Source organism: Xenopus laevis, chromosome 4S (genome assembly GCF_017654675.1).
Source record: "Xenopus laevis strain J_2021 chromosome 4S, Xenopus_laevis_v10.1, whole genome shotgun sequence".
In the NCBI taxonomy this organism is placed as follows: domain Eukaryota; kingdom Metazoa; phylum Chordata; class Amphibia; order Anura; family Pipidae; genus Xenopus; species Xenopus laevis.
Window position 1 is genome coordinate 91,463,939 of NC_054378.1, and position 26,271 is coordinate 91,490,209.

General features: G+C 38.6%; 1 protein-coding gene across 1 annotated transcript in view; it reads right to left on the bottom strand.

The window, feature by feature from the left end:
• Window positions 1-26,271, bottom strand: part of MGC68456 (uncharacterized protein) — a gene marked incomplete in the record, with an annotated part of 91,965 nt that overhangs the window by 40,639 nt on the left and 25,055 nt on the right. The window contains 7 exon segments of the mRNA NM_001089673.1: window positions 5,822-5,986; window positions 8,356-8,538; window positions 23,678-23,876; window positions 23,878-23,880; window positions 26,075-26,082; window positions 26,084-26,088; window positions 26,090-26,100. Coding sequence (NP_001083142.1) covers window positions 5,822-5,986; window positions 8,356-8,538; window positions 23,678-23,876; window positions 23,878-23,880; window positions 26,075-26,082; window positions 26,084-26,088; window positions 26,090-26,100 — 574 coding nt within the window.

Genomic DNA, 26,271 nt, shown 5'->3' on the forward strand with positions numbered 1-26,271 from the left:
TTATACATAAACTAGTTTAGCTAATGTGATCTCTAATCTTATCTCTTATGCCAAACCCAGTGGCCCAACTAAACTAAAGAAAATCTATCTTTGTGGGTCAGTGTTCTGTGCCCTCTTTTATACTGTTCTCTATCACTTCAGAGGGGCTAATCAGAAATATGAAAATGATCAATGTAAATTACCTGAAAATATAGAAATAGTTTTGTGTTTAACCAGTGACGTAACTAGAGGGGGGCGGGCCCTGGCCCAATCGCACCCCCTGCTCCCCCGGTAGTTACGCCACTGTGTTTAACATCTGCAGTCATGTAATAATTTGACCCAAATTAACCTGGAAACTTCAAGGGAGTTATTTACTAAAAAACAACTTTTTCTCATTTTATTTTAAAAAAAAATGACCAAACTCCCAAACCTGAATGTCCTTCATTTACCAAAAATTATTCTCCATAAAATCAGTGCGACAAAAAGTCGCTGCAAAATTGAGTGTCAATTCGAATTGTGCGATTTTTTTCAAATTGACGTTCCGAAAACTTATATTCGTAAATATTCCACTTATAGTCTTCTCTCTCTCTTTCTCTGTTGTACAGAGTGCTACTGTTGAAAAAAATATGGAATTCTAATCCCTGTCCCAAGCATGATTTGTTCTCAAGACCTGTTTGTGCTAGATTTGAATGGGAACTGATCAGTTTGCTCCTAGATTAACTTGGCTATGATTCATAAAGCTCTATCATCAGGTGCAGTTGATTGTCTTTCTGTTCCCAGAAGGACATCCCACATAGGTCTCAGGTAAGTTAAGACCTCCCTTGCTTCAAATGAACAATGTATAAAAGCAGGTATTGAGCTATAAAACTGGAAAAAGATCTGCTGACATGTAAGAAAATGATTGCCCGTGATGCACTGCATTTGCAACACATGGCACGTGTATTGTTTCACTAAGAAGAAAGTTGTGACCATGTGTCAGGGGAGGTGGGTTGCTGGATGAGTGAGTGGGGATCAAGTAGAAGCTACAGTATGTACCAGTAAGGTTGCCACCAGCCTAGCAGGAAAAACACCAGCCAGAGCTGGGGCCAGTATTACTAATTTACCAGCAATATAGGTAAATTTGTAGATGCCCTTTTTCTCCTACCCTTCCTAAAATGGTGCGCTGATAAAAAAAAAACCCTTTTAAACCCTCACTCTCCTCTCCCACTACTTACATTTCCCCAGTACTCCTACTTTCCCACACCAGTGACATCACCAGCCGACATTCCCCCCTGTGATGTCACCAAATAGGACCTCCTCCATCATGCTGGTATAAATTATTCAGAATGGTAGCAACTCTAGGTACCAGTAACCCTTGGGTCGGCTATGGTGGTGCTATTTCTCCCCATATACAGTGAACTCCACAGCATTTGGCCTACCACTAGCTGAACTTATTGCAGGTGGGTTTTACTAGAGTAAATGCTGTTGAATTTTTTACATTTTCTATATATATATATATATATATATATATATATATATATATATATATATATATATATATATATATATATATATATATATATATATATATATATATGTAGAACAGGACAGCTCCCACCTTCAGTTAAAGCTACCTCGTAGCTGCCCCTGTGCCCGGAGTAGAATATTGATACAAAACGAACAAAAAACCAGCACCAGGGGTCTTTGCAGTGAAAAAAAACTTGTATTGTCACATTAGTATGTACAACCGACGTTTCGGTCCCTCTTGGGACCTTTATCTATAACTATTATATTAACTATATGTTAAAGCATTTTATTTCCTACTAGAATGTCCTGAGGTATGTCTTAGTGCTCCCTACAAGGAGGCACCATGCTGTTAAATTCAAGGTTTCTCAATTTCTCCTACAAATACAGCAGAGGGTTAATAGGTTTGCCCGATCTGAAGCAGGTAGGAGCCCTGTGTATGCTAATGGGTCATCGTGTTCTAAAGGAGTGTGCCAGAACAGGGTCACATTAACATTGAACCAGGATCTGTGATGTGCTCATTCCATGCTGAAAGCTTTCCCATGACTGTAACTTCCAATAACCAGCTTCACCTATAGGTTGTACATACTGTTGCAATATAACACAGTAAAATAAATGCTTATTGCACAATATCTTCAGGGCATAGGGTGCCGTTTGTCTCAAATACATTCTGTATACAAAAATGTCCCTAGTTTGTAATATAATGATATCCTCTTGTGCACAAACCAGATTTTGTTTTCATTCTCTAACAGAAATAGGTATTTTGTATATTTTTAATCTGTGTGTATGTATGAGAGACATTGATTCTGTGTCCTAGGTATATTTTTGTATACAGTACAATGTATGTGGGACAAACAGCACCCCATAGCAGGGAGGGACTATTGTTGTTTAGCAATGTGATATCATGTTTGACCGCCTCTGGTAACTTTAAGAGCCGGATTTCCATTTTTTAAGATGGAAATTCAGGCTCTGCTAGGGCAGCGAGAGCAATATCGCCCACTGCACTAGTGATGCGCCCCCTCCTGGATCTGCTGCAATGCCAAAAGTTGAAAGTGTGGAGAGGGAGGGGGGGCGGCATCAACTCTGCTGCCTCAGTCGGCAGCAGCCACTGAAACTCTGCTGACAAGATCCTTTGAAAACTGAAATCACACACAGCAACAGCAATTTTGATCCCCACATTTTAGCCTCAGAGAGTTTGGTTTTTTGATTTTCAAGCAATGTCAGTGACAGACCCTTGGCATCTCTATGTCCTATCTACCCAGAAATCCTACCTACATCACAACCTATAGATGTTCTCCCTGACGGCGTGGCTCTTGAGGCGGCACTCTGGACAACAAAAGGATTCTCTGACAACAAAACCCATGCTCTCCTGCATGCAAAGAAAAAACAGACTAACTGTTCCTACCACAGGATCTGGAAAACTTTTTATAACTGGTGAACTCAGAGGCAGGCACCCCCCCCCAAACAGCCTCAACTACAATCATACTGGACTTTCTCCATGCCAGCCTTTACAAGGGACTGGGCTCCCTTGTAAAGGCCCTATCAGTTCTCAAAAGCATCTCACAAACCTTCCTGATGCTAGAACCTTCATACAGGCAACACAACACTTATGATCCAGATTGCACCCTCCAGTACCACATTGGGGCCTTAGTCTAATCCTACGAGCCCTACAGAGAGCCATTTAAAACTATGCATTCAGCCTCAAACGGCTCATCTTAAAAGTGATACCCATAGCCTCTTAAAAGATAACAACGGTGTCTATGGCAGAAGGAGTAGAAACTCTTGATAAAGCAGGAGAATCTATCAAGAATACAATGGAAAATTCACAGAACACCCCATTAACAACCAGAAATCAGAGAGGAAATTGAACTGCGAAGGTCAAACTGGACCACAAAAGTGTTACTAGCTTACAATGCTTCCACACAGTAAATATTGGAACCAAACTCCTGGGAACAGATCAATCAGCTACCAAAGAGTGAAGCCAAAAAATGGCAAATTTTAGCACAAGAGGAAATTGATTTCTTGAAAAAAATGTAAATTGGACTTTACCTCAAGGTTGCAAAGCAATTGGTTGCAAGTAGATATTATCCCCTATATGTAATTTAAGGCACTAAGTTTGCTCAGGAGCAATAATCCATCACAACCAATAAGATGCTTGCATTTAAACAGGGACTAGTAAATTCTATCTGCTGATTGGATGCTATGGATTACTGCCCTTGGGCAAACTTAGTGCCTTTATTACATTACCCCATTAAAGTGAAATACAATGCAAATAAAAAATTGAGCATTACAAGGTTAGTTTGGTTGCCAAAGGGTACTCCCAAAAATTTGGTCAGGGCTATGATGAAACATTTACTCCAGTAGTGAAACATACAATGCTGAGAACACTCTTATGTATGGCAGCCAGCAGAGGTATACAAGTAAGAAATCTAGAACTGAAAACTGAATTTCTTTATGGTGAAATTGACGAATACCTATACATGGAACAACCACCTGGTTTTGTGAATCCAGAAGGCAAATATTTGGTATCAAAAGGGGGTATATTAGCTTAAGCAGCCAGAGCCTAGAATGAGAAAATCTAGTTCTTTTACATGGAGGATTTTCCAGGAGCAAGGCAGATCCATGTCTGTATAGTAAGCAAGGAAATAACAGATGGATATTTATTTATCTATTATTATCTGTATTTATCTACAAAGATGATGTGCTAGTCTATTAGAAGGGGATAGCAATGACATTGTGCAAAGACTAAATGCAAACTTTGAAATGAAGGATTCGGGAATTATCACTTATTATGTTGGAATACAAATTGAGAGAGATTATGATGGAAGCTTTCTATTTAATAAGAGAAACAGAATTCAAGAACAGATAACCTATTCTGGTTGAATACCTGAAAGGCAAGAATGGTGAGAGATTGTTGACAACCACAACCACCAATATTGAAAAGTTCATAGCCACAGTGACAAGACCAGAAATTGCAGCAGCAGTAGGAATATTTTGCAGAAAGGTTGCAGCTCCATCACATTGAAACTGGAATGTAGTAAAGCACATCACAAAATACCTGAAAGAATCTATTAACAAAAATGTAATTGCCAGCAGAACACAAACTGGTTATGTAGACACAGACTGGGCAGGTGATGTGCAAGTCAACTACAGGATTTTTGTTTCATCTTGGAAAAGACACCGTATGCTGGACTAGCAGGCAACAGCAGCCCTTTCAACAGCAGAAACTAAATATATATTTGCAGCACAAGCTTGTCAAGAAGTAATCTGGTTATGACCATTTGATGGATATGGGGATAAACATAGAAAAACCAACCATACTCTTTGAAGACACCAAGGATGTATTATGTTGTCACAGACAGAAACAGTTAACCAGTGCACTCAATAAATTGATGTGAAATATCATCGTTTGAGGGACTATCAGGGTCAGGGAATCATTGAATTGCAGTATGGTCCTATGGGGACTATGGTTGCAGACGCATTAACCAAACTATTACCAAAGGATCATTTTGAGGAACTGATAGAAAGAATGAATCTTGTGGTATAATCTCCATGCTGTTGAGAAGGGGCATTAAAATACAACAATGTAATATCATGATTGCTCTGTAACCCTGTGGCTTCTCTTCCTCCTCTTCCTTTGTGTTCTCTTTATAACAGTTTCTATTGTAGACATGTTGAAGTTTTTATGCTGAGTTCTATAAAGCAACCCAAGTACTGTCCATACTGAACATGCTATTCAGACCAGTACTCTGTTAACAAAAACATCCAAAATGTTGATTGCTATTTGTAAACAATATAATTGCTTTGTGCAGAATATGAAAATGGAAGCCATCCACTTACAGATTACTATTAATATATTTATTTTATACTATTTTGTAAAATTACTTAAATTAAAAGGTAGGGCTACAATATATGAGACAATCAGTGTGGGCAGGTTGGAAGGTTGGCATGGCAGGCATATTGGAGGGAATCTTGCAGTTGGCAGGGTGGAGCAGTGAGCCGCAGAAAAGGCCTAATAATGACATCATCAGCTTCTCCTCAAGCCCCTCCCATGGTCGCCCACCCAGTCTTCCTTTTCTAAAAGCCATACTTTTTTTAGTTTGAAAGTGCTGGGGGATGTTTATCAGATTCTGGAGTCGAAAGTATACAGAAAGGTTGGGTGGAATGCAACTTTGTAATGAAATACAAACTGATCCTTCAATTTAACATTAGTTTACATGTTTTTATTAATTATTAATTGTATTAATAAGTTTATGGTATATGTCCCCTTAAATCATATCAGCTTAGCACAGGCAGAATAGCCATGGATCCAAATGTATAAAATATGAAATAAACATACCGACACACCGGGGAAGAGTCCAAGGACAAGTAGCAGAATCAAACCTTGTATTTTTTAGATTTTTATATCCTTCATCACATTCAAAGACTAAGGATTCTCCATACTCAAAATTACTTTTCTTTGGAATATAGTTTCCATGACTTATTGATTCAATAATGCAAGATCCTGGTGGGAAACAAATACAAATGCATTTAATCTCTATGTGCAAATACCAAGCATGATTATTTTTAAACATTTTTTAAGGGGTCTGGTCACCCAAGTGATTTTCGAGTCTAATTGAATGGGGTATTTATACCCCATTATAGATAGCTTGGTGACACATCAGAATTCCCCTTGACAAAGGCTATAGTGCCGAAACATTGGGGTGTTCTCATCATTGGCAAGTGTATCTGTTCCCTGTGGTTTGTCCCTTTTTGCCTTGATCTTGTAACTTGGTGGTATGAATATATTTGTGCTAATACTGTTGTGTATAATATACCAGTTTGTCTGATGTATATTTTTCTGCTATATGTTATATAAAAGAAAATTTTTAAATACCACCTTTGTTTACCAAGTATTATTTTCTTCATTAGTGTGCATCCCCTCTCTATTTCTGTATATGGTTTTGGGTAACTGACTGTGGCGTTATCCTGGGGTTATTTGCACCTCATATTTCTTAAAAAAGAGCAATTTTTTCCTCCTTTCTAATACTGGGAGTGCCCTCCATTAACTTATATTTATCTACAAAAATTCCCAATTTAGTGTAGAGCTTGCGTTTATATTATTTCTACCAAAGTGCATACCCCAAAATTAAACAGGTTCTGAACATTTCTTCAGAAATTTGACAGTATAAGGTAAATTAATCAAAATGTGCTGATGATCCTCCCGCAACACCATAAGAAGTAATGGTATCACATTTTCTGGTATCTAGAAGAATAATCTTAGCTAAAAACTGGAAACACCACCTCACCTTCTATGAAGTAAAGGACAGGTTTTACCAGCAAAGAGCTAATTTATTACAAATCAAAGTGGAAACTGGAAGTGTTTAACAAAATGTGAACTAATTGGGAAACCTAGTATTTATAATAACTATCGAGAACAATGTTCAGAAATGTGTTGTTCTAGTATCTACCTATTTCTACAAAGAAGTGAATAATGGGATACATCTTTGACCAATCAATACAATTATTACTGAGGGGCAGATGTATTAAGGGTCGAATATCGAGGGTTAATTAACCCTCGATATTCGACTAGGAACTAAAATCCTTCGACTTCGAATATCGAAGTCGACGGATTTAGCGCAAATGCTGCGATCGAACGATCGAAGGATTATTCCTTCGATCGTTGGATTAAATCCTTTGAATCGAACAATTCGAAGGATTTTAATCCAAAGATCGAAGGAATATCCTTCGATCAAAAAAACTTAGGCAAGCCTATGGGGACCTTCCCCATAGGTTAACATTGACTTCGGTAGCTTTTAGCTGCCGAAGTAGGGGGTCGAAGTTTTTTTTAAAGAGGCAGTACTTCGACTATCGAATGGTCGAATAGTCGAACGATTTTTAGTTCGAATCGTTCGATTCGTAGTCGTAGTTGAAGGTCGAAGTAGCCCATTCGATGGTCGAAGTAGCCCAAAAAACACTTTGAAATTCGAATTTTTTTTACTTCGAATCCTTCACTCGAGCTTGATGAATCGGCCCCTTAATGTATTTAGCCAGACAGCATTTACTATTAATTGAACATACAACCTTAGTGATTACCTAATGCTATCTGCGCATTAATATCCTGTCATTGTTATATTTCATGGAATTTCAAACCAATAAATAATATATATGGTAAAAAGAGATGATGAAATACATTAATGTAATCATTTTGGTGAAAAAAAAGACATCCAATAAGTTCTGTTTTTGTGTCTAACATAAATTTGATTATCTGCTAGTTGATCCAGAGAGGTAAAAAAATATGCCATCGGAAGCCTCTCCAACTTACTTGGGGGGGGGGGTTGATTCTTCCTGTCTCATAGAGAGGGAAATTGGACCTTTCTATTCTCCTTTGCTGTCACTGTAGAAAAGCATTTTTACTTCTTAAGATGGAACCTCGTTTCTAATAATTCTAGCAGATACCCTGGTTTCTGTTAGAAGGATCAGCTGCTGAATAATGCAAACAAGGGTTTATTTCCTGATCCCTTTCTATATTTACTGTAAATATGTATAAATGGGGTATTAATGGGGTTCTGTTTGCAATATGTTCCTATTAATGGGAACTCACAAATTCGATTTTTTATAAATCCAGTATTTTTTTTTACCTTAATGGAGGGTTTTGACTGATTCTGAGAAATATACATACAAATTAACAAAACAAAACTCTTTTAGGGGAATTAGAAATTGTCCAGAAGCATTTATTTAAAATATTTCCATTAGACAAAGTAAAAATAAAATAAGGAAATGGGTATGCATCTAATACTAAATTAAATGTCAAACATCGTTTTAGAAGCATTGTTATTTATTACCTTTTGCACAGGTTGACGTTTCTGTGAAAAAATGTAGTAAAATACTTACTAAGGCATCTGGCTTCTGAAAATTTGTGGTTGGGTAGACATTCAATTTCCCCATAAATGTTCCCATCTTCAGTTCGGCTTTCTCCATAACATCGGAATTGAACTTTGTCTCCTGCCCTATACTTTTGTTGTCTAAGATAAATTTCAGCAGATTCCACTTGTGCAGCAGACCTCGGACATAATACTGTGAGAAAAATTAAATGAAATGTTTACTTTGTTTCGATTCTACTAGGGATGCACTGAATACAAAGTAATGTTTTATTATTACAGAATAAAAATTTTAAATTTGGATTATTTCGATAAAATGGAATCTGTGGGAGCTTTCTGTAATTCAGATAACGGGTCCCATACCTGTACTGGTTCAATTTGTAGATACATAAGAGGCTCTCATGTACTTATGTTCCTTCTTTTCTCCTTCCTTGGGCCCCTTTAATCTAGTTAGCTTTGTTATCCGGTCTCTTTGGCTTTTTATTTCTCAGGGGTATTTTTTGTAGGAGAGTAGTAGGATAAATAAAATTTGAATAAAATATATGAGTGGAATTCTAAATTAAAAAAATAGAACATCAGGGCAAATACATTGTGGCGTTAGGGATATTTATCAAAGTGTGAACTCTCACTTTCTGCCTTTGATAAAGATGTCTCTAAAATAAATAACAAGTGTGGTGTTCCCTAAAATGAAGAAATGACAAAAATGCAGAGCATGTAATGGAAACACATACTCGATCAAAATATGTGGAATTACCCTGAAAATCCATCTTTTTTGGGGAAAAATCGGAAAAATCACGATTCTGGAAAAAAACTCTGAAAATATCATGCAATTCAGGTTTTCGCTTTCCCTGGATCCAATTAAATCATGCTTTTTAAATAATAAATAAGGTCACATTGTGGATTCTTGTTTGGTCAGACCTTTTGATTTAAAAAAATCAGAAATAATCGAATTTGATAAATAACCCCTGTATAATTGGGTGGTACATTTCAAAGGTGGTACTAAATTAAGGAAGAAGAAAAGGTGTTGGGCTTTTTATTTGTAACATTTTTTGTTAAGACAAACATATAGAAGATAAACCGGATCCTGGATTTTAAAACAACATCTTATTTGGCACAAACATTACTGAAAATAACAAGTAAAGTTGCTGTACCATATTAGCCAGTAAAAATGTTATCGGGCAACCCTTTTGAAATAAAAAATAACAAAAGTGGTATAAAGTTGATACCTTTATTGGCTAACTAACATAATCATAGCAAGCTTTCAGAACATTTTAGTTCCCTTTTCAAGCTGATTACAATTAAAAAAGGAACTAAAATGTTCTGAAAGCTTGCTATGATTATATTAGTTAGCCAATAAAGGTATCAACTTTATACCACTTTTGTTATTTTTTATTTCAAAAGGGTTGAAAATAACAAGAAACATCAAGTTCAGTATTTAAATGCAAGGGTACATAAGTCTGCACATTATGTTTTCACTTCATACAAACTAGAGTGATTTTGAAAATACAAACAGAACTGAAGTATATTTCCTTATTAACCCTTTAAGTGCCAGCAGAATTTCACAATTCGTTTACAAGAAATGCCAGACGTTTTTGAAACATTTTGTGCTCTCTCACTTTAGGGGCATTTTCTGAGGGGAAACTTTTAGTTTACGTAGGAAAACTAAAATTCCATGAGTTTTCATGTATTTTCAACTCTGCAAAAAGATTTATAATGCTAAATACCAAAAAAAGGAAAAAATCCTATTTTTCATGATATATGAATTTATACCAGAAAAATATTTCATTTTACGCATGACAATCCAACTAATTTGGAAATCCTTATGTTTCTTGAACGTGCCAATACCAGATATGTATAGTTTTAGGGAGATTTAGGACTTCTGTACAGCAACAACTCCCAGCAGTGTATTACCAAATTTTGAAAACACTAAGGCAGAAAATGGCATACTTTAGATTCCAAGGCCAAAAAATCCTAAAACAGTAGGTTTACCCCCAGAAAACCACATATTTTTTAAAAGTACACATTCTGTTGATGCCAAAATGGATAACTATGTCTCTCTACTCCTAACTACAAAACATCAAAGCTTGTATGACCGTAGTGTTTTTTTATAAAAATGTATTAAAATTCTGAAAAATCACTTCAATGTTTTTATTTTGCTGCTCTGCATATCCCACACTGTATTAGGTACCAAAAAAGCACCCTGAATATGATTGCTAGGGGTCCACTAAACAGTTTGATGCCCATTGTGCATAGATTTTCCAAAGTATCTGCCATTTAAAGACCCCAGAATGAAGTTAGCACATCCACATTGTACAGGACTTTACCTCAGCTACTGAAAAATCAACACATTTATTGCATTTTTTGGTGATTTTGGTGAAATACCTGAAAATTGCCTCAAAGCTTCAACTTTCCAGCATCGTATCATCCATGTATCATTACCAACATAAAGCATCCTAAATATGAACGCCAGGGATCTACTAAAAAGTTTGATGCCCAATATGCATCGATTTACCTAACTATGTGGCATACAGAGGCCATCAAATCCTAATAGTGCATATGAATTCTCATGTATGACACTCTAGCTATTAAAATTTAATCACCTGGTATTTTATTATTATTATTAACATGTATTTATATAGCGCCAACATATTGCGTAGCACTGTAAAGTAAATGTGATTATACAACTACATCAATGAATTACATACATAGAACATATGGAGTAACAAACATCACAGTTAATACAGGTACAAAAAGGTGAGGAAGGCCCTATGCATAGGCATACAGCCTAAAAGGAAGGGAGTAGTACACAAGGTGTGGGAGTGGGCAAGATCAAATTAAGTGGGTGAGAAATGTGGTATTGTATGTGGTGTTGCGTTTGGTAGTTAAGCAAAATGAGGGTAGGCTTCTCGAAAGAAGTGCGTTTTCAGAGATTTTTTGAAAGCAGAAAGGTTGGGAGAAAGTCGGACAGACCGTGGGAGAGAGTTCCAGAGGAGGGGTGCAGCCCTTGCAAAGTCTTGAATGCGAGCATGTGAGGAGGTAATGAGAGAAGAGTTGAGAAGCAGGTCAGTAGAGGAGCGTAGTAAGCGATTGGGTGAGTATATAGAGATGAGTTCAGAGATGTAGGGTGGGGCAGAGTTATGAAGTGCTTTGAAAGTCAGTGTCATTAATTTGAATTTGATTCTGAAAGGTAACGGAAGCCAGTGCAGGGATTGACAGAATGGCGAGGCAGAGGAGGAGCGGTTGCTGAGGTGTATGAGCCTCGCAGCAGTGTTCATTATGGACTGGAGAGGTGACAGTCTCTGGAGGGGGAGGCCGATTAAAAGAGAGTTACAGTAGTCTAGACGCGATATGATGAGAGAGTGAATAAGAATTTTGGCAGCGTCTTGGGTGATAAATGATGGTATTTTGGATATGTTCCTTAGGTGAAAGTGACATGATTTAATAAGTGACTGGATATGAGGAGTGAATGACAGGGCAGAATCTAGGATAACCCCAAGGCACCGGGCCTGGGGAGAGGGGGTGATAGTGGAATTGTTAACTATGATGGATACTTCCGGGATGTTACTGGTGTTATTTGGAGGAAAGAGAACCATTTCAGTTTTAGAGAGGTTTAATTTAAGGTAGCGTTGCGACATCCAGGTAGAGATAGCAGACAGGCAGGAGGAGACGCGAGTTAGGAGTTCTAGGTTGAGATCATGAGATGAGAGATAGATCTGAGTATCGTCAGCATAGAGGTGGTAGTGGAAACCATACGAATTTATTAATTTGCCGAGGGAGGAAGTATAGAGGGAGAATAGTAATGGTCTCAGGACAGAGCCTTGAGGAACTCCAACAGAAAGAGGTAGGGGAGAAGATGATACTCCATTGTAGGAGACACTGAAGGAACGATTGGTGATGTAAGAAGAGAACCAGGACAGGGCTGTGCCACAAAGGCCAAGCGACTGGAGGGACTGGAGGAGGAGAGGGTGATCTACAGTGTCAAATGCGGCTGAGAGATCAAGCAGTATTAGTAGTGAGAAATGATTGTTGGCTTTAGCAGTTAAAAGGTCATTAGTTAGTCGAGTCAGGGCAGTTTCCGTGGAGTGTTGTGGCTTAAAACCAGATTGTAGGGGGTCCAGCAGGTTATTGTCAGAGAGGAATGAGGTCAGTCGGTTGTAGACTAGGCGCTCAAGTAGTTTAGAGATGAAAGGTAGCAGAGAGATAGGTCGGAGGTTGTCAAGATTGGAGGGATCAAGAGAGGGTTTTTTCAGAATGGGGGTGACAAGAGAATGTTTTAGTTGAGAAGGAAACAGTCCAGTTGAGAGTGAAAGATTAAATAAGTGAGTTAAGGCTTTGATTAGACAAGGATTGGTATTGCGGAGAAGTTTTGAGGGAATTGGATCAAGCGGGCAGGTGGTAAGGTGAGAAGAGGCCAAAAGCTTTGAGACTTCCTCATCGGTGACAGGGGTGAAGGAGCACAGGAGAGACTGGGGAGTGTGGAGGGAGGGTAGTGGTAGTCTAGGGGGGTTAAGTAGTGTAATGTCCCTTCTGATAGTGTCAATTTTGTTTTTGAAGTGCTCAGCAATATCTTAAACAGAGACAGATGTGCATGGAGGGGGTGGAGAAGGGGAAAGGAGAGTGTTAAAGGTGGAGAAAAGTTGTGCTGGTTTTTTAGAAAGGGAGTTAATGAGTGAAGTAAAGTATGTTTGTTTGGCTTGGAAGAGGCTGGTGTTAAAGGAGCGCAGGGCAGATTTGTAGCTCCAAAAGTCTGATTCTGAACTGGTATGTGTTTTATGTGCCACAAGACCCCCTAACAGTATGGAGACCCTAGAAAACCATATATTTTCTGAAAGTACACTTTCCGACGAATCTAAAATGAGTAAATATGTCTTTCAACTCCAAACTACCAAACTGCAAAGTTATGCTAAACATAACACTTTTTATGAACTTTCTGAAAATTTTCACAAAGCTTGCATTTTACCCCATGATATACCCCACATTTCGTAACGTACTAGCAAATGGCATCCTAAATATGAATGTTAGGGGTCTACTTAACAGTTTGATGCACAATATGCATAGATTTACAAAACTATGTGGCATAAAGAGACCCCAAATCCAAATAGTGCATATGAATTCTCACGTATGACACTTTGGGGCAAATTCACTAAGAATCGAAGTTGCGCCAGGCGCAACTTCGCCGCTCTTCGCCGCTCTTCGCCGCACTTTGCCAGGCGAATTTTCGCCAGCGCTACGCAAATTCACTAAAATGCAAAGTTGCGCACAGGGGTAGCGAAAGGTTGCGGAGTTGCGCTAGCGTTGTTTCGCTATATAAAGCGAAGTTGCGCTAGCGAAGGCTAATTTGCATGCGGCGCGAAATTCAAATTTCAATGGAGGAACACGTATCTGCACTACAAATGCCTAGAAAACCTTCAAATCAGCCAATAAAAATTTTATTTTGCCCTACACATGTGCCCACTGTCTAGGTAAGTTGCCATGAGTCAGGAAATGTAGGGGGGAGGAAGGGGAGCCCCAAAAAATTTTCGATCTTTTTCAGCCTATCACCCGTCATGTAGAAAACACGCCAGCGTTTTTTGGGACTTAGAAAAAATTTTGACTTTTTTTGAAACAATCCCTATCTACTCTACTGCGCTTCGCCAGGTCTGAGGTGGCGAAGGAAGTCTAGCGTAAAAGGTAGCGTTCGCTACACTGCGCAAGTTAGTGAATTTGCGTAGTTTCGTCGCTAGTGAAGATTTGCCTGGCGTAAGGTTGCGAAGTAACACTGGCGAAACTACGCCAGCATTCGTTAGTGAATTTGCGCAGTAGCGAAAATGGCCAATGCTAGCGAATTAACGCTAGCGTTCGGCCCTTCGCGCTTTAGTGAATTTGCCCCTTTGGCTTCTACAATGTAAGCACCCTGTATGTGTATTATGTGCCATGAGACCCCCTAACAGTATGGAGATCCTAGAAAATCATAAATTCTGCAAAGCTATGCAAAACATAATGCTTTTTATGAAATTTCTGAAAATCGTCACAAAACTTGCATTTTACCCCATTTTATACCCCACATTTGTAACGTACCAGCAAAAGGCATCCTAAATATGAATGCCAGGGGTCTACTGTACAGCTTGATGCCGGATATGCATAGATAAAGCAAACTATGTCACGCACAAAGACAACAACAAATGGATATATATAGCAGATGGATATATATAGCAGACAAAATTTCCATGGGCAAAGAACAGAGCGAAATACAATAAAATCACTAAAATCCAACAAAACCACAAAAATCAATGCTTTTTTTTCTCACCTACTGCAAACAGTCAGAATCACAGTTTGAATATTTCATGGCCATAAAGGTTTAACGGACAGAAATAAGCAAACAACACCTACGCAAATGCAATAACATGGCTAAAAATGCACCAAAGTTGCAATATAATCACCCAAATAACATACAAAATGTATAGCCCAGTGCAATTAGCAAAAACGCTATTCGCAATGGCAATAAAACAGACAATGCAATAAGAAAAAAAAAAAAAAAGACACAAAAGCGTAAGTGTATATGTGTGTGTACAATTGGCAAATTGTGTGTTGTGTGAGGTCCAGGAAGAGCAGGCAGCAGCAGAACATGTAGAACATGCTGCTGCCTTGGGGCCCCACTCCGCTCGTTGCCTAGGGGCCAGGGAATGAGGTAGAACAGAGTGGGCAGCTTTAAAAGCGACTCCTTCGTTCCCAAACCCTTTAATGCTGCAGAATGTAGAATCTATGTTCTGTGGCATTTCAAAATACTTTCCCACACAACGTAGATTCTATGTTCAGTATCATTTCAAGAGTTAAAGGTACTGTACATTCACAAAACGTTTTGCAAAAAAATTCAAATTGGGGAATGTAATATGCAAAAATTTGCTATGTGAATAAATGTTCGCAAAGTGAACAATTTTGTTTTGCAAACCCTCTGCCCCTTACACTACAGTAGGATAGAGATTGTGAATTTTACAATTTGCCACAGGAGTATATGTAATAAAACTTCATAATGAAAAAGTTGCGTTTGCTCCAAAATACCTTCAAGCAGGGTTTAAAGGTTTGCAATGTGCAATTTAGACTCGTAATGCAATAAAAGCCTAATGAAGAATATTACATTTCGACATGCAATTTTTTATTCTCATTTAAGATCAAATTTTTACTCTTTCCAGATTTTATTACATTTCCCACTAAAGGTTTAGATTAGATATGCATCTTCATTCCTTTAAGTTTACTACTTAACTACTGGTGCAAGTATTAAGATTAGTGCTGCAAGCCTTCTGGGTATTTTTGGTGAAGAACATCTCCCAGTACTTCATAACTGGCATCAACATGGAGGATATAATGCCTGTAGGAATCAACAGAAGCCAATACAGGTGCCTCTGCCAGCCTTTTCTTTAAATTCAATTGATATGGATAGCACAGTTTCCTCTTAAAATAGAATTCCCAGATTCTTAAATCATACAAGAATTATTTATACAAGTTTATAAAAAGGAGAGAAAGAGAAAGAAACCTTGTTTACAATGTTTAGTTAGACTTATTTGCCACCACCCATTCAATAGCAACTGTCAATATTACTTGGAGAAGGAAAATCTCTTTGCGACCAATTGTTTCATTTTCTAATATTAATTTGCTACTTCTTATTTATTTCAATGATTTTCTATATCTGATCAGAGAACACACCATTAATTCTGTATATATAAATTAATTTCTGTGATTCCAATAAATTAGTGAAAGTGCAAGTGCTTTAAATCAATTAATTTAATTGTATATACTGATTCAATTAATTATATATATATATATATCAAATAAATTAGCACGTTATTAACTCTGTATGTCGTAGTTGTACAATGAAGCAATAGAATAAAATTAAAAAAAATTTAGGTGACTGTTTATATAGTGCAAGTGCTTTGACGATCAGCTGTATTGCTTCAATTCCCCTTTCAATTCATTATAAAACAGTTCATTGCTTATTAAAGTGACACGTGCTAATAAATTAATTAAAAAATATGGTCTATTAGTTACTGTCTGATATGCGTTATAGGAAAGCTTTTCGAAGGGTTAATAAAGGATAAGATACTGGACTTTAGAGCAAATCATAATACTATGAGTTTGTGCCAGCATGGTTTTATGCGTAATAGATTTTGCCAGACTAACTTTAATTCTTTTTATGAGAAGGTAAGCAGGGACCTCAATTCTGGGATGGCAGTGGATGTGATTTACTTAGACTTTGCTAAAGCATTTAATACAGTGCCACACAAAAGGATACTGGTTAAATTAAGGAATGTTGGCCTGGAACATAGTATTTGTACCTGGATAGCGAACTGGCTAAAAGATAGACTACAAAGAGTGGTGGTAAATGGAACATTTTCTAATTGGACCAGTGTTGTTAGTGGAGTACCGCAGGGCTTTGAACTAGGTCCCTTGCTTTTCAACTTGTTTATTAATGACCTGGAGGTGGGCATTGAAATTCCTTTTTCTATTTTTGCAGATGATACTAAATTGTGCAGAACTATAGGTTCCATGCAGGATGTTGCCACTTTGCAGAGTGATCTGTCTAAGTTGGGAAACTGGGCAGCAAACTGGAAAATGAGGTTCAATGTTGATAAATGCAAGGTTATGCACTTTGGCAAAAATAATGTAAATACACTAAATGGCAGTGTGTTGAGAGTTTCCTTAAATGAAAAGGATCTAGGGGTTTTTGTAGATAACAAGTTGTCTAATTCTGGGCAGTGTCATTCTGAAGCAAATAAAGTTCTGTCTTGCATAAAAAAGGACATTAACTCAAAGGAATGAAAACATAATTATGCCTCTTTATAGGTCCCTGCTAAGGCCTCATCTGGAGTATGCAGTGCAGTTTTGGACTCCAGTCCTTAAGAGGGATATAAATGAGCTGGAGAGAGTGCAGAGATGTGCAACTAAATTGGTTAGAGGGATGGAAGACTTAAATAATGAGGGTAGACTGTCAAGGTTGGGGTTGTTTTCTCTGGAAAAAAGGCGCTTGCGAGGGGTCATGATTACACTTTACAAGTACATTAGAGGACATTATAGACAATTAGCAGGGGACCTTTTTACCCATAAAGTGGATCACCGTACCAGAGGCCATCCCTTTAGACTAGAAGAAAAGAACTTTCATTTGAAGCAACGAAGGGGGTTCTTCACAGTCAGTACATTGAGGTTGTGGAATGCACTGCCAGGTGATGTTGTGATGGCTGATTCAGTTAATGCTTAAGAATGGCTTGGATGAATTTTTGTACAGACATAATATCAAAGGCTATTGTGATACTAAACTCTATAGTTAGTATAGGTATGGGTATATATATTTTATGTGAAAGTAGGGAGGGGTGTGTGTATGGATGCAGGGTTTTCATTTGGAGGAGTTGAACTTGATGGACTTTGTCTATTTTCAACCCAATTTAACTATGTAACTAACTAACTATGTGGATGGAGCCATCCTCCTTCCTCACAATGACTATAGGGGGAGACATATGTGCTCTGACTGTTAACATAACTCCTTGCCATTTCATCTCTTGCAAAGTGCGCCGGAGATCCTCTTGGTCCTTAGGAGGAACTCTCCTCAGCTATTCCCTAAATGGAGTGGGGTTAGATAAGCAGATGGTGTGTACTCTTAGCACACCCTATATCCACTTTGTCAGTTGACTTTTCTATATGCCTGTAGACCTTTAGGTAGTCTATGCTTCCACTCCTTTAGGAACAGGGAATTCCCCATCTCCTGTTTAGTCAGAATATGAAGATTTGGTCAGTCACTTGGACAACTAGGGGTATTTTCTTTCCCCTTACTTTTCTCTCCAGAACAAGGGGTGTTCAACCTGCATGCATCTGTAGTCTTACATCATCTCTTTTTTTACATCTGTTAGCACTCTCACAGTTCTAATGAACCCCAGAGGAAGCTCAACGGTTTGGCCAGCAACATTGTGTAACAGCTGTAAAGGTGTTGCCTACAACCTTTAAATTGTTATCAGCAAACATAATGGCTCATGTCCCAATCACTGAATGGTTTAGGGTAGCCCGGTCTTCACTAACATTTGTTCCCAGAATTATGGGAACAGCTTCAACTTCTTGAGACTGAGAATGCTTTCCAGGGGGTCTCTATGTAGATATAGTCACCTGTAGCAACCCATGTACGGGGTAGACCTGTTGGTTCAGCCCCACAATTATAAACCTCTAGTGGGCTAGATGTTGCAGGTAGTAACTATAGTTGATGACTATGGCCTGTGATGCAGTATAAGACAGGGCTAGTACTGGATGCCCATCAAACAGAATTTCCACCAAGGACTTAGGGCCCAACACACCTCAATGCCTTTTCGCAAATGATTTTATAAACTGCCTTGGGCACATGACATTGTCTGCAATGCTTTGGGGGAATATATCTCAGGATAGTATTTAACAAAATGTCCATCCTTACCATAAAACCAAAACAACTGGTAGGGTTGGTGGTAGGTTCCCATTGTGCCTCTCTGACTGGGATGATTTTTTGGGTCTTGTTTATATGTGGTACTTCACCTCTATTGACATTTCTATTCTTCTTAATAGGTTAACCAGAGCTCTGCTTTGGTACAGGTGGGGTATCGACAAAGCATAGAGTTACTTCCTCTTGCTTAATTATTTTCATAAGGTCAATAAAGCCTGTAATTGTGTTAACCCTCATGAGTATTTGCAAAGTAAAATACATTGGGAAGAAGGGTGATATCCCCTATAAGACTTGTTTAATGCGTAATTTGTTTACATCTGCTGCAATGACTTTCTTAGACAAGAGTTTCTGCAGCATACTCTCTAGCCAGAATGTAAATAGAGACACATCCACTGTAGACTTCTGCTTCATCTGTTTAAAGTCAGCCAATCTGAAACTGATCTGGGTCCTCATGCTTTCCATATACAGTAAGTGAGGATATCAATTATGTCGATAGCAGTATACTCTTTGTGGCTGGCTTTACAAATTAACACAATATTAGCTTCAGGTGGATGTACATGCTCCATAATCTGCTGTTTCTTATGAACAAGTCCACTCGTCTAACGCTTGTAAATTGGTCTCCTTCCAGGTCTCAAATCCCTCTTCCCTTGTAGGAATTGGTTCTATGTAGGGATGGGTGAATTTTTTCGCCTTGTTTTGCCAAAAAAAATGACGCCCATAGACTTGTATGTCATTGCGCATCAAAATAAAAAATTTTTTGCCGCGTGTCCAAATTTTTTTGACGCCCATAGACTTTAATGGGCGTCGGCGACATTTCACAGGCGGCGAATTTTTGGCGAAACGAAACGGGTCAAATTCGCCCATCCCTATGCCTGAAAATGCCATTAGCTTTTTATGGCAGCTGCAGACCTTGAGCTAATGCCTCTGTCATTTGATTATTGCGTCATTCAAGGAATGCTCTGGAATACTGGCATCCTTAGCTTCACCAGTCTCAGATGCAGGTGGTTCTTGCTTTACAGCGGGCAGTACATTGCATGGCAGTAATGGTAAAAACCTCAATTTTCAGCCAGTATAGCATGCAGGTGAACAAGGTGCTTACAGTTTCTGAGGATATTACCCTAGTGTAACAGGGCTTATGGTCCCCAATCTGTACTTAGTGTATCATCCGCTTTAAAAGCTGGACTACATAACCAGTCACAGATGATTCCTCATCTGCTATCAGACGTGCAGACTCTAAGGGGCTTATTTTTGCGCTCAACGTTTTAAAGTGAAAAATACCTCATCTGCTATCAGAAGTGCATAATCTAAGGGGGTTATTTTTCTGGTCTGAGTTTTTAAGGGGAAAATACAATTGTTTTCATAGGAAAACAAAATCCACATTTGTTGTGATTTATTAAACCCAGAGGCTGCTAAAAGTCCGAATGAAAAAGTACTCCATCTCAAACCTGCCGAGGTCATGTAGAAATCAATGGCAGATGTCCCATTTACAATTTGAAGATATCATGATCTGTGCTGGGTTCTGCACAATAAAACGAATATTTTGTGGTTTTTGGGCAATAATTTTCAGGCGTCAAATGTGAAAAATATGGATTGTTGCCTAGGGGGCTGTAAACACTTCTAAACATTACAAACACTTGTAACCCTCTGCAGAGGCAATAAAAGCTGCCGATGCAGAGGGAAAACCCCACTGTAATAACAACTCACCCTGGTGGTCTCATTGGCGAGGACTCCCGCCATGTTGCTCCTCCATTGTGTAATGCCGGTTCATTAAGGTGCACGCGCATCTTCTTTATTTATAGGCGCACTGGCATGATTACATCAGCCCCCACTGGCGCCAAATTCAAATGTATTTAAAGGGACTTTTTTACTGTGTTCATTGCCCGTTGTTAGGTTCATCTCTGAGAGTTCCTGGGTGCTATTCCTGTTTGTATCTTGTATCTGATTCCTATTTTGACCCCTGCCTGCCTGACTAATCCGACTTCTGTGTTCCTGACCCCCTTTTTTTTTTAACTGTAATATTGGTGTGTAGGCAGCCATCATTGTGCCTGATGCTGTGCTTTCAGAAAAATACAGCACTTCACAATGGCACAGTGATAAGCTGTTGTTTCTATGGGCCTTTGTTAGAGTCCTGCACGGGTACATTTTTTTGGACCCGTACCCGCAATCCGCAACCCGGACCACAACCCGCATTCTTACCCGCTTGGAACCGCTGTGTCAACCAGAAGTGACATCATTGGAAGTAGCCGTGACCAGAAAAAAGGAATAAATATCACAATTGAGAAGACCCGCGGCCTGACCTGCAAACCCTCAGAACCAGGCCCGGACTGACAATCTGTGGATTCGGGCAATTGCCCGATGGGCCGCCCGCTCTCTCACTCCTAATCCTAATAAGAAACTGTGCTGCAGCGTCTCCGGCTGTTTCCGGAGCCATGCGACACGCCCCTTCTGCTTGCCTTTCAGCAGCAACATCAATATTCCCAGCTGCCGAGGAAATGAACAGGGAGCCATAGTAACGGCTGGAAAGCGGTGTTGGTAGCGACATCTAGAGGATGTGCAGGAGCATGGGTGGGCCGTGCCGGCTCAGACCCACTGCACAGAACAGACGCTCCTCACCTCCCCTCCCCTGCACGATCGCATGAAGAAGATTGTGCGAAGTAAGTACAGTATGTGCGAGCAGCAGGGGTGGGGGAGGATTACAGAGGGGGCCCTGCGACTGAGGAGAGGTGGGGGAGGATTACAGAGGGGGCCCTGCAATGGAGGGGGGATTACAGAGGGGGCCCTTGGGGGCCTAATGTGGCAGCCCTGGTGGGCCCTAAACCCCCCCAGTGCAGCCAGTGTTGGAGCTGGCTGCACTGAAGCCTGTCAGACTGTTTTTACTGACCATGCAAAGTATTTAGCTGATGAGTAGATCATCTAACCTCCTCCATTTACTTTTCAGTCTGTTACATGTCAATGTAAATAATAGGGAAAATGCATAAAAATATATGAAGGCCAGTACACTCATGTATTATAAGGGATAATGTACCCCCTACTTTAATAAATGATAAGGATATTAGGAGTCAGTGAGGGGTTGTTCTGTGACCATATAAAGGCACAAGGCTGCAGGCTGCAGGCTGCAGGCTGAGTTATACAGGGAACTCTGAGTATCACTCATGTATTATAAGGGATAATGTACCCCTACTGTAAATGATAAGGATATTAGAAGTCACTGAGGGGTTGTTCTGTGACCATATAAAGGCACAAGGCTGCAGGCTGAGTTATACAGGGAACTCTGAGTATCACTCATGTATTATAAGGGATAATGTACCCCCCTACTGTAAATGATAAGGATATTAGAAGTCACTGAGGGGGTTCTGTGACCATATAAAGGCACAAGGCTGCAGGATGAGTTATACAGGGAACTCTGAGTATCACTCATGTATTATAAGGGATAATGTACCCCCTACTGTAAATGATAAGGATATTAGAAGTCACTGAGGGGTTGTTCTGTGACCATATAAAGGCACAAGGCTGCAGGCTGAGTTATACAGGGAACTCTGAGTATCACTCATGTATTATAAGGGTTAATGTACCCCTACTGTAAATGATAAGGATATTTGAAGTCACTGAGGGGTTCCGTGGCCATATAAAGGCACAAGGCTGCAGAATCTTTAACTTATTTTACATTACATAACCTTGTTTAATATCCATCATAACATTATTTTTGAATGGTATTTATAATTTGGCATAAAAGTACTACTATGCCAAATTAGTATTACTTTTCTTGCCCCATGTTCCTCTATGAGGGGGCTGCTATATTTGTGCAGCAGGAGTCTGTTAGCATTAGAGAGTCTAACTGACAGGCTGGGAGATGGGACAGTCAGATTGGCAAAACAGTCAGGTTTAGGAACTTCAAGTAATAATTAATTACAAAAGAAGAACTATCAGCAAAAAACGATCAACTTGACCTATATGTAATTTTTATTGTAGATTAATATTTTTTTTTAATGTCAGTATCACTTTAAATGAGAAAGGCAGCTCTTTATGCACATACTTTTTTGCAGTTTTACCCTAATATATAAGTGGATGAGTACAAGAGTGTTTACAAGTGGGCTGCTTTGAGTTTTTTTGCCCGGGCTGCTTTTTGCTCCCAGTCCGGCCCTGCTCAGAACTGTCGACCCGCGTCTTCACCCGCACCCAGAACTTCTCCCCTCAACCCGCAAGGTACCGAAGGTAACCCACGGGTACCCGACCTGCTGCAGGACTCTAGCCTGTGTCTCAAATGGCCCTGCATATTTTGGAGCCCTGTCTGTTTTGTTTTTCCACATATCAATTAATCTGATTTTACCATTCCATGGGGGTGCAAACCAATGCACAGACATGGGACTTTTCAAAGTTGTTGAGTTTCAATATGCCATCCATTTACCACCAAAAAACATACTACTAGAGGCAGGCTGTTTTTAGGTCCAGTGCCATGGCAGTCCCTTTCACATTGCATACTCAATCTCAACTTTGATTCTTGTTGAATTTCATTAATAGCCACAACATCTATTTTTTAATTTCTGGATGCCATTTCTACATGAGAATGGAAATCATATTGTGAGAGCCCATCACACCAATCAGGTCTCATAACATAACAATAATTTTGCCCAGAGCAATGAGAAGGAAGATAAAAGGAGAATGCTGAAGGGACAATCCTTGAATAAATAATGAAAGGGAAAGTAAATTCGGCACCGGTTTTAAAATTTTTGTTTTGTTGGTTCTCAATTTGCCACTGATTAAATATTGTTACATAAACTTAGTTTATAAAGAGATTATGAAGGAACACACATCAGCTCTGTTTTGGTACCTCTGCTTTATGTGACAGAGCACACAAAACAGCTGGTGTTCATAAATGATCAAATACAAACCAGTAAATATCACTCACCTATACATTCTGGCAAAGGATGCCAACCATTTTCTGTGCATTTAGATTTGCCATAGTATGTGCTATAGGAATATTCTCCTTGCACTGGATCAAAATTATCATTGCAAGTATACCAAAGAATACTATTCTTTCGTCCAGGGAAACGTGAATCACGATAATACTTTCCATTATGTAGAGGACGTCTGTCACAGGTTTTATCTACAAAGACAAAAGAAATATAGATCACAGAGCAGAATTATATAAGTTATGTGCCATTTTTACATCTTGCTAATAAAGTATATTACATGTATACACCTTTTAAAAGGCATGTTACAATGACACAGACCCTGCTTTATCCTCAAGTTTATGGAGCTGGGCAAAATAAAACACTGTCTTAATAAACATGTATTGCTTTTAGTGAAGTTTTATTTAATAAACGCTATTTACATAGCTGACGTTGAAGATAATACACATCCATAACATTTTTTTCAAGTAATTCCCACCTTACTTCTATTTAATCAAGAGGAAGGCAAGAAACACCCTCTGAAGCTGTCTTCTATTATCCTCCAAGGAAGAATAAATCCTTCCATTATCAAAGATTACATGGAGATTGTACCGCCTCAGAAGACAATCATTACAAATGAGATAATTCCTATTTCTTTGTTCTGATTGGTTATGGATTGAATGTTGCAATACAGAGTGATGGTCATTGTCTTTGATCAACCTCAGTGGATCACTTGGTACCTTTTAGGGGTAAAATCCCTTCTGTATTACCAGTAACCTTGTCTTATAATAATGGTCTTATTTTCTTTGCTAGAACAGCATGCATCTTGTATGGTCAAATGTCCTCCTTTCTAATTCCAAGGTATGCCTTTCTTGAGTCATCTGGTGAATAAGGCATCCGTTTTTTTTAGTACCATAAGGTAATTAGATAATTTAAAAAAAACAAAACAACAGGGTCAGTTCTAATAAATATGTTGCTGGACTCAAATAAAAAAAATATTTTAAACCAAAAAAAAACAATGTTGCTGAACTGCACAAGTTGCATTTACAGAATATTAAATGCAGTCATTGCATCCCTCCTAGAAATATTTTCTACAAGTGTCCATTTTTCGAATGATCCAGTAACCTCATTAAATAGTGCCTTTACTTTTAAAAGGAAATTATACCTTTAAAATACCCTCTCTGTTAAAGTAGTCCCCTGTTGAAGTATTTATTTCCAATAGGTTCTCATGTCTGGATGTTAGCTTTTACATATTTTACTTGTGCTGCAGCAATGTAGCAAATCCCTGTACAACGCACTAATGTAGCAGCTAAAGACCCAAACTCTTCATACTATAAATGTTCTGCTTCTCCAGACACACTGCTGAAATTAGAGGACCCCAATCTCAAGTTAACAGCACCCAGGGATATAACGCTTATTCCCAGATGCTTTATGAAATCTGAAATCTGCTTGTTTCTTACAAATAACTTTTGATTCCATGATAAATGAATGGCTGCCCCCATGACTACATAACAGGTTGTTTTACATAAACTAGTCTTTCTGAAGCAAATACACCCATTTTACCAGTTCAAGGCAACAGTACATTATATTGTCTTTCCTTTAAAACCCTTTCCTTTATTGGTGTTTAGGTGACCATAGAAGTAACAATTGCGATCTTTCTTGGATAAGATCTTTCCAAGAAAGATTGTTCATTACAGCACACATGTGTAGAGCTGAATCGTCAGATATACATGTAGATACTGGTAGAAACAATAGAATTCTACCTGTATCTGACGATTCAGCACTAACAATGGGTGATGTTTGGGTGCCTTAAAAGGCACCTGTAATAAAAGGAGTTTTTTCAATAATGGCTCATGGTAATACTCTGATTAAACCCAATATATTGTAAAAAGACAGCTTTATAACTTATAATTGTGTTTAACAAAGCTTTGTATCATAGTATACAAGGTGGCCTTATAATCTATAATTCTGCATAATGAAGCTTTGTGCAAGAGAAATCATGGGAACTAATCAACTCGATGACATAATACTTGTTCTTTCATATGTATTATCTAATATGCTTATAATTTTTGAAGCCCTTATCAGACTCTTCTTTATTATAGATAGGGGCACAATATGCTATTCAGCTACCAGTTAGCTAAGATAAGATCTCTGCTTCGGATGTGCTTGTTGAGAGTCTTATACTCATTTGGTAATGTATATCTTCTTCATCTATTGTATGTAATATGTATGTAATAAAACCTCTGCTTATATGTAGCCGGTGTCTGAATTACTTCCGAGAGACTCATAGAACCACAATTAAAACAGCACCCAATCAAAATTTTCCGTCCAGTCCGATCGACCAGCCGACCGATATCCAAGTTTTCTGCCGATATCGGTCGGCTCTTTTCTCACCATACACGCACCAAAATTTGTTTCGTACGATATTATCTATGCGTCTATGGCCACCTTAACTGTTCCTTTAAGCTTTAAGATTTGTTCATTAATCTTGCTTTTGGTACCTATTACAAAGTCCTGCTTGTTTTATTACTAAACTCAATAAACATATTTGAACATCAAAGAAAAAGAATGACTCTGCACTACCATACAATAAACTCCAGGTGGAAAACAA